The 10,000-nt window shown below is 40.2% G+C and overlaps 2 protein-coding genes across 2 annotated transcripts in view; both read right to left on the reverse strand.

The window, feature by feature from the left end:
• Window positions 1-1,376, reverse strand: part of LOC138041187 (neuropeptide SIFamide receptor-like) — a 24,078-nt gene extending 22,702 nt beyond the window's left edge. Inside the window, exon 1 of the mRNA XM_068886958.1 lies at window positions 1,177-1,376. The gene's annotated coding sequence lies outside the window, so the exon portion shown is untranslated. The remainder of the gene's footprint in view (window positions 1-1,176) is intronic.
• A 790-nt stretch (window positions 1,377-2,166) lies between these two features.
• On the reverse strand, window positions 2,167-6,435 carry LOC138041188 (QRFP-like peptide receptor). The gene is made up of 2 exons (XM_068886961.1): window positions 6,303-6,435; window positions 2,167-4,942 (listed from the first exon to the last, which is right to left on the reverse strand). Exon 2 carries the CDS (start codon window positions 4,906-4,908, stop codon window positions 3,709-3,711), a length of 1,200 nt encoding a protein of 399 aa, XP_068743062.1. The 5' UTR covers window positions 4,909-4,942; window positions 6,303-6,435; the 3' UTR covers window positions 2,167-3,708.
• Between the last annotated feature and the right edge of the window lie 3,565 nt (window positions 6,436-10,000).

A 10,000-nucleotide genomic window follows, 5' to 3' on the forward strand; every position in this document is an offset into this window, starting at 1 on the left:
TCGTGATACTATTTCATCTAAATTACGTGAGGGGAAAGACCATGGATATTGAGTCATACTGGAAAACTATAAGCTATGCACAGCAATAACCTCGTTTATAAGTGTCCTAACCCGAAATTTTGAATAAAAATAAGCTGACTGCTATCACACACTGTGACAACCTGGGTAGTACTTGTCCACGGTGTCACGTTTTCCGCTTCCGTATTTCCTTCTGGGATCTCCCGCCTGTCTCGATCAATTAACAGAGAGCCATGCATCAATCGGCAGGCTATGGTTAAATGCATTTCGAATGTCCGAGAAAAAAATCCGAATTTGTTCACTTGTTATTTAGACATCAACTTCAGCGATAAGGCCATAAAAATCTTTTTTTGGGCTTTGGTAATTTCAGCCACCAGGATGAACGTTTAAACGTTGCCTATAATTAGGATATTAAACAAATCAATGTTCTATTCCAAAAACGAATTAATTTACATTAGAACTTGTAAGTTTGGTCCGGAAGGAGACTATTTTACAAGACGGGAACATTCAGCAAAGAAGCCCTGAAGCATAAACAGGCTAAGAAGCTGTGATATGAATCCCTTTATTGCGACCGACTAATTGAAGAACCGAATCTGAAAACCATATTTTCATAAAGGGTAATGCGCCGATCAACTCGAAACTTCAACATCCTTTCCTCCAGGGCAAAGCCGGAGCATTTGATCCTTTGAAGATTGGATTGTTGAAATTCCCGCCCCCTCGGGCATAAATTCTAAGAAGTATGAAGTAATGAAATAAGCACTGATTTTTTTTTATGGGGGGGGGGGGGGGGGGGGAGGGGGAGCGGGGGATACAATTATTTTATTTTACGAGACCGAAATACATTGAACGATGAACTCTTTTGGGACATAAAATTGAAATGAATTAAGTTCATTACAATCTTATTTGTATGCACGCGTTTGAAGATGATAAAAGAAAGCTACAGATATTAAATTTAACTGCAAAACTATACTCCGCGGTAAATATACTACGTCAAATTCTAGCAACAAATAAAACGATTAAATAAAATGCTTGCTGTGGATTGGATGTAATATATTGTTGCAAAAAATTAAATTTGGTTCCCTGATATAATAATCATTAGTCTTCGCAAAAAGGTTCTGAGTTTGTCTTCAGAAGTACGAAGTGCTCGCAGAATCTCACCTGCTTTCGATGGTTCTCTTCAGTAACGTAACCATTTAATGACGAATCCTTCCTGAAGACTTTTACACTTCTTCTTTGCCGCTCTTCTAGCCTTCGTCAGTCAGGTGCGACATGATATTAGACCGTGAATTCCATCGAATTCTACAGCCGCAATAAAGCTCGCCTTGCACTTTTTGTAGCACACTGAGAACGAACGCTTTACGCTGTTTGTTCAGTTTGGCGGCAAATGAAAACACACACAGGTGTAAAAATAATTAAAACTTATTAAATAATCCCGGCAATTTTTTAGTTGCTATGGAATTGGTCTCATAGATCAAAGAAAAGCGACTATCCACCCAACCAATGCGCACAATCGTTTTAACTATTTAAACGTCTGACTGCGTGGCCACTGATGGATTTTTATTACTCTCTCTGTTTAACGGCGCAGTCTTCTTCGTGTAATTAAATATCCATTGCAGTGACTTCATGACGAGTCAGTTCCGCACTGCAATGGCATAATTTTCTGCTCCACACCGTTGGGGGAATTTTATTGTCAATTCCTGCTATGTTATGCCCAATTTTACATTGATTTTGAACGCGGTCATGAGATGCAAGACACTGAGAGGGCGATAGCGGCGGTGTTACAGACACCGAAAAAGTCGGCGCGTTTAACAAAGCGTGTAATCCTCCGACCGACTATTTACTGAAGCAATGCCATGGCCTTTGGCCAATCAATCAATCAGAGTGAGTCCAAGGAAATTTATGTTTCTGACCTATTAATTTAACTAGTAAGCGTACACCTGCCAGTTTTAGTAACTCCACAGGTAGAACAATAGCACCTTTTGTAATTAAAAATTATACAGAAGCTCCGGCGGTTCAAAAACCACCGAGGTAAAAATATCAGTATTAATAATAGGTTAACTTCCGTTCTCCTAACCTTCAAATATGAGATCAATTCACGCTCTTTTGGGCCATGGTTTTTTCGGTTGAAGTTCTGGTATTTAATGATGATGGAGCCAATTTACCACAATTTAAATCTTGGCAAAATGATAGAGGTTGTATCTACTTCTGTTTCAATTGAGTGTCGTAAAACCAAAACCAAAGTAATTACTTTGGCCAATCAAAAACGACGGAGGCAAGCCAGTAAACCAATCAAAACTCGAAATAATTACACGTAGCCTACACAAAGCCCGGGAAAATGTGCACGCGTGAGCCACGATTGGTTTTGGTTTCACTTCTGATTGGTTGAAAAAATGGCGCGAGAACTTTGAACCAATCACTAAGTGAAGAAATCATAAACCAAAGCAATTCGCTAATTACTTTCGACACTCAATTGAAAAGCGCTCTATCCTAATTAGTAGATCTCTTCTCAGTTCTGCTCGGCTGCAAGATCTTGGGACTCATGCAGACAACGAGATCGTTTTAATCATTCCACTGAAGATGTAACATTTGCCTTTTGCTCTGTCTCACATCCTTTTGCCTAAGTTCTTTGGGATAACTCGTGCACACATTATTTGCAAAGTTAAGATCTCTGAGTTTCCGGTGTTGTGGTCCTTCGCGTCATAACCTTTTTTTTTTTTATTTTTGTCCGTGAGGGATCGTGAGTCTCACTGAATTTTACATTGCGCACACATGTATGCAAACCAAATCTAGAAATGTGTTTAGCAAGAGTAAATTAGATTAGAGTGTTGTTATGGCATGGGTGGGCTACCCAGCACAGTCTCAAATAAGTCTATTTTTAGCATACTCGTTCCCGCGAAATCAGTTGCCATAGACCGACTAAATTGCGCTAAATGGCAGTCAAATAAAACTTTTTTTTGTCTGTGTGCTATGTAGACCCACTAGCCTCGTTAGAACGGACAAAATACAAAAGAAATGTTACTTTAGAACGAGTCTAGTTGGTCTGATGAGCACATAAACAAAAGAATAATTTTTAGGCCGCCATTTATGCATTTGATCTATGTCCCTGAAAAAAAGCACGGCAGAAGCAGTCACGCGTGACATGGCTTCTTTTGATTGGTTAAAATGTGCGGCCCTTTGTTTGTTTCGTGCGCAAAGTGTACGTAAAAGCCTGAATGTGACTGTGTTGGGGGCCAGGCCACGCGCAAAGTGATAGATCAACACTCTTATCTAATTCATTCTTGATTTCAGATAGCATATTAGAGCATCAGTGACGGTCTGTATGATTGAAATACTTGTAACCTTGTTAAACATCTATTGGTGAGGACATGCACGAAGTACGCATCTATATAATGGCAGAATTAGCAGCGTATCCTCGCAGAAGGCAATGGTTTTGATTTGCGAGGAGTGCTTCCAGGAAATCAACGATTTTGAAAGACGTTTTTCTTCTCGCTCGATCTCGGGCCAATCAAGAAAAAATCAAACTAGAGATACAGAATGAGTCAGACTTGATCTCCACGCGAGTCACTTAGCAAAAAAATAGGTTTTCATGCCCACTTTGCTTTATAAGGACGAGGATCTGACGATTGAAATATCACGTGACCCCTTTTGTTGTCGCTATCGTCATATAGATCTCAAAAAGGCTAACGTGTTTCATCGTTGCAACTGAACGCATTCTTTGGCTGCCTTTGTATGTCCTGGCCCGACTAGGGAAACGCTATAGACAGTCTCGGAAACTTTGTCAGCCGTCTTTTCCCTAAAGGACAGTACAGCTACCATGTTTAGCTCTTCTCGTTGTCCTCTTTTTGTTGATCTTCCAGGATCCAGATTGAGACCGTTACCAGTGTGAGTTTTGCATGCTGGTGTGCACAAATGAAAGCATCTCCTAAGGATTACCTTGAACTGCTTGCGATATTCCGAGTGAAATGCCACGTAAATAATTGGATTCATCGCACTGTTGGCGTAAGCAAGAAGAGTTCCCCCAAACCACAGAAACTCGGGTGGGCACCTGTCCAACATGAAGTAATTGATAAAAAGGGCCACGTGTTGAGGAAGCCAACAAAGTGCAAACGCCACAACGCTAGCGACAAGCATCTTGGTGACTTGTACTGTCATGCGCATGCGCGTGGGCGACTTACCAAGAGACGAGACCGCTCTTTGGGCTTGTCGCTTCCAAAGGTGAACACCTATGCTCAAGTACAACACGAAAATGAACATCAGTGGGCATGCGTACAACAACGTGAAGAAAACTACCTGGAACACCTGCAAGGCAAAAGTGGTATCGAGTGGTGACCAATCCTCCACACAGTAGAACACGCCGTCGCCATAGTAATCTTCCACTTTAATGTGGAAGAAAAACGGAATAGTAATGCAGAAGGAGATCATCCACATGACCACCATGATGGCTTTGGCGAGTTTTAACGTGATGATCCTTTTGAAGGGAAACATGATTGAGCAAAACCTCTCGACAGCGATGGCTGTTAAGCTGAGAATAGAACAACTCACCGAGATTTTCAACACTACGATTAGGCCGACGCAATACACCTGTCCAGCGAGGCCTCCGAATGCTTCATCGTTGCCCGCAACTTCCGTTTGGAACAGGACAGTCATGTTGATGAACGTTATCAGAAGATCGGCTGCCGACAGGTTGACAATTAGGAAATGAGTCACCGTGTGCAGCTTTAAGTTTCTCCTGACAACGTACAACACGAAGAGATTCCCTATAAGTGATACTATGAATACCACAAGCACGCAGGCCGCTCGGAGAAACTGTTGCGTCGGCGTCAAGTTTGGAAACGGACAGGCCAAAGGCGCGTAGTCTTCAGAGCTGTTGCCGCGGGCAGTCTTGTTCATCTTGCCAGTCTTGTTTATCTCTGCCGGTGAGTTTCTAAACGAAGAAAATGTGACGTACGAAAAAGACGTTGGTGCCTCTGCAAATGTATTAAAGAAGTAACCCCTTGCCTAGCCTCTGTAGGTTTGATTTTGCCAACGCGTGAATGTTACTTTAAATCAGACGCGGCGTAAACGAGTCAAAGTTCCGATTAGGAGTGCTCTTCGGTAGCACTGGAGGCTTATTACATCTTAAATGTTATTCCTGAAAACCGGTTCTTTGTGCAACCAGCTGCCACCGAAATATTGCATTTTGTTTCTATCGCTCATTTTGTTGACACAAAAAGTGTTAATTACTTTCAATATTGTTTCTAACTCGTGTATCCTGAAAAGGAAAAGTAACCAGCGGCTTCCTTTTCCTAAGATTTTCCACTGTTCTGTGTGAACCTCATCGTTAAAGTTTGCATTCTGCAAATGACGCATAGTAATGAAAACAATAATTTAATTTAGCTTTTGAGTTCTTTGATTGGTTCTTAAAATTACTTATAGAAGTTATCCTAATGTTTCCTTTGTTCTGTTTACAAAGCGTTTTTGTTACTTGCGGCTTCCGTTGGCATAGTCATCTTTTTACGAGTTCTCTTTTAAATTTATTTAGCGTCTCTAGCCGTGAGAATCAGTGACTGAATCCAATCCACTTCATAGTGTTTGTTCATTATTACCCTACAACACGTTCCATGACTGTGATTCAAAATTCATCGCTCACTGAAAACGGATGTCGATTTTATTGCATATGTATGACGTATAGTTCAAAGTTTTATAATAGGTTGACCGACTCGTTTTCAAAAATTCGTAGGAATGGAGAATATTATGGCTATTTAGTCCAGAATAGGAGGGAGCAAAATCAAGGAGTTGACGAACTTCTTTAAAAGATAATAGACTAAATTACAACGAGCATTCTTTTCACAGCCTCTTTCTGTCAGTTTAAAATTTCGTGTAAACGACATGATATATTTGTCTGGTTTGCATTTACGTAGAACTGATTTTATTTGCAAAATTCTGAGTATTTTTCCACCAATGGATTGGAATAAACCTAAGTGTGTCATCGTCAGCACTAAGAGTGTCCCTCTTCAGTCCCCCTTACACCTCGCAAAATTTGTTCAATTATGTGCCGCTATATACAAATAAAACGGTATGCTGCCTTTTCGTTTGCATCTCAAGAAAAGAGTGGATCTCACAGCATTGTGTTCGACGGCACCCCTCCCAGAAAAGGGAAAAAAAAACCAGTGACACCCACCGCGTTCATCGCCTGCTACAGCAAAGGATTCATTTACTTAGAATGAAAGGAAGCGGTGTCATTAAATAAAGCGCATTTGAAAGAAATAACATGGCCCGAAATATCATGTTTGTTTATGACTTACCTTTATTAGCGACCTTTAACGTGTCATTTCAAGGACAAAGTCTGCGAACTAACTACTGTTTCGATCGAGGAATGACTGAAATGCTATAGATTTTAGAACAAACATCTAGATTTACGAAACCAACGGCTCTGCATTGTAGATGATGACAAAATAATATGAATATGAACAGATGGAGGGATTTGTCATGCTGTTTGTAACGCTGTATGTCGTCTCTCAACAGGACTTTCTTTGCATGCTTTTATCCGGTATATGAGCTAACATATATGTTTTTATTAGCGATCGTTTTCTTGGATAAAATTACGCTCCAGCCGGTCCAGAACACTCGAGGAATCATACAAACACCGAAGAATTTTTCCTTTGTTTCACCGAAAAAATCAATATAATTTAAATTGCTTCTACTTGGCCTTTCACATCAAGTTGTCAAACAAGAATTTTAATATAATTTTTTTCTTCCTTTCTTTTTTTTTTTTTTTTTTTTTTTTGGGGGGGGGGGGGGGCGGTGTAGGCGGGTTGAGGAAAAGAGTGCAGTCAAGAGGTCAACAACGTCAAGCGATGTGACAAAACTGAAAATGCCGTCTTTGGTGTCACGCTATGATTCCCATCCCGTGATTATCATGTGATTTGTTGTGTACATTAGGGAACTTAGGTTTGAGACGCGGACGGTAACCGGAAGTGAACATTTTGTATGCCAGGAAAGTAGTGTCTCCCCAGATTTTTAAACTTAGCATGTCCATTGGAGAAAGGAATCACAAGTTCCGGTTGCCGTCCGTGGCGCGAAAACATCGCGATCTTAAAGCTCCCTATTCATTAAACAGATAGCAGCGTTGAACGTCAAACAAACACAAAATACTGTTAACATTGAGACAATTTTTTTTTACAATATCAGGGGGTCATAACCACATCAAGTCTTTGTGGAATTTATGAATCGAGGAAGCCCTCGTACCCAGGGCTATTTCCCTCCGAGAGTTGGGAGAATTTCCGGGCACCGACTTAATACTGTGGTCTTATTGGTCCTGGTGGAATCCCCATTACCCTGATTATCTCTACAATTAGGAAAATGGACATCTTCCTCTTTCCAGGCTGATATATTTTGTGCGCGGCAACCTCATTAGCAAAACACCCTTGCAGAAAAACCCTTGTGATTAACCATGGTTTTAAAGTGATAGAACTGTGTGCTACCCTAAACAACCATTATGCTTGATTAATTTGCATATAAGCAAGCATGTACCGAGTTTTGAAAGCCTCGACATAAAGGAATGATTTCTTATTCTAGAGACAGATGGACACACACATGTTAAACTGTAACACTTCTTGAGAAGTTTAATCTTCTGCTATGCTTTATTATTATTCAAACTTTGTCCATATAAATAGACATTTTTCTACTACTTTTCGGTCCCAGTGGGATCGGTATTCAATGGCTGGGTTATTCTGTGCCATTTAATAGTGAAAAATTCAATGCATCGCTAAAAGCATATTTGATACATCAAAGCCACTCATGAATTCACTGCATTCCAAGAATGAATGAATTTTATCTCTGACTGGCCAACATTTTTTAACAATAATTATCATAACAATATTTATTTCAAGATGCTAAAAGATGGATCGTGACTAAAACACCACACGAGTACATACGAGTAACATACGAGTACATACGAGTAACATACGAGTACATATGAGTAACATACGAGTAACATACGAGTACATACGAGTAACATACGAGTAACATGTAACATATCCCGTAAAAAGTGCAGTTAACCGAACCGTAAAATGAAAGCTAAAATTTTACAAGGGAGTTTCGGCCTAATCACTGAAACGAGCGCTTAGGCTTAATAGTAAATAACCCCTTGCGGCGGCTGGTATATCGGAGGATAAAGATATACCAGAAAGCCGGAAAGGGGCTTATATGTTTTATAACCCTCCGATCGATTAATTTCTCAAGGAGAATGCACTTTATATATCCAAAAGGGAAAAAAAGCCAGCTTTCGTTATGTGCATGGCGCGATTGGAGTTTGCCTTTTGGTCGAGGGTCGAGGGTAACTAGTCGAGGGTCGAGGGTAAATGGTTGAGGGTTGAGGGTAAATGGTCGAGGGTCGAGGGTAAATGGTCGAGGGTCGAAAAATTATTCAAAATTATTTTCAAATTATTTCTTAACTTCGTCAACTCAAAAGTTCACAGGCTCGTGTTTAAGTTTCCGGTTCCTGTTTTTGCCGCATTTGGGTCATATTTTTGTTTGTCAAAAACTTTTACATTCCCAACTAGCCGGCTAGCCGGCTACATTCTAATCTTGTGGGCACATAAAGCTAAGAATATCCTCTGAAATCTAGGGGTTTATCTGTCTAACCTTTTCATAAGCGAGTGAAACATTAGACCAGAAAACCATTGGGTTTCTGCTCTACATATTCAATATTCTGCTGTAATTCGAATTCGCGGCCCGGAAAAACTGATAATTTAACCAAAATTAGTTCGCCGAAAAAATACGTAAAAATAGAACCCAAAAGATGTACACAGGAAAAACAAAAGGGAAAAAATCCGATAGTAATCGATAGCAATAAAAAAAGCCGATAGTAATCGATAGCAATCGATGAATCAGTCGTCATCAATTTCCGATGAATCTATATGAATCGAATTCACATCGTTTTATCTTTATGGATATCAATCTTCGATTGTTATCCATTGATATCGATATTGATATTGATATTGAGGGTTTTTCTGTCTAATCTTTTCATAAGCGAGTGAATCGTTAGACAAAATATTAATTGTTACAACGATATGTAACAGCATCTTCAGCGTTCGCGTTATCTTCTGCTATGATTCGAATTCGCGGTCCGGAAAAAAATAATTTAACCGTAAAAATAGAAAGGGCCAGATTCTGATGCTCAGCACGCCGGAGAGTCCGTGGGAATATAAAAGTTTTTGAAAAACAAAAGTGACCCAAATGCGGCAAAAACAGGCACCGGAAACTCGAGTAAACACGAGCCTGTGAACTTTTGAGTCGACGAAGTTAAGAAATAATTTGAAAATAATTTTGTATAATTTTTCGACCCTCGACCATTTACCCTCGACCCTCGACTAGTTACCCTAGACCCTCGACCCTCGACCAAAAGGCAAACTCATTCAGAGTAACCTAAACTGGTGTTCTCATGTCAACGAATAGGCAAGGCCTCCAAACGATTGCATATATTACGGGTGCTAAAGCGCAGTGGTGCACATGATTTCCTTCGAATTCACATTGCACTAATAGAGCGTTTTCACATGACGTCACGGCGGCCATGTTGGTGTTCCGAAACAAAGGAATGGCGGCCATGATGGTGTACCAAACTAATCCTCCGGGAATTGAATTCTATTTTTATACTTTCTTTTGTTTTGGTAATCCAATACGAGCATCAAGAGTTTCGCGCTTCCGATTGAAACGCAGCGCATCATGGGATAGGCTGTCCAGAAAAGTGAGCACCAATTCTTGAATGCCAGCCATACTGAATGTCTCCTGTTTCAGATCGCGTCTCTTTACCCCCGATTCATACTGCATACTGCATATTTGAAATTAGGGACCTTGCTTATGCACTTGACACAGATCCGTTATCAGGTGAATACAATTTTTAGCAAGAATTCTTGTTTGTGTCCCATTCAAACATGCATGAAGGCAGTGCAGGTTTGTTTTGCCCATTTAGTAAGCCTTTTCCCGCTGTTGGAAAGCAAAT

This window comes from Montipora capricornis, chromosome 3, assembly GCF_036669925.1.
Source record: "Montipora capricornis isolate CH-2021 chromosome 3, ASM3666992v2, whole genome shotgun sequence".
NCBI classification, from domain to species: Eukaryota; Metazoa; Cnidaria; class Anthozoa; order Scleractinia; family Acroporidae; genus Montipora; species Montipora capricornis.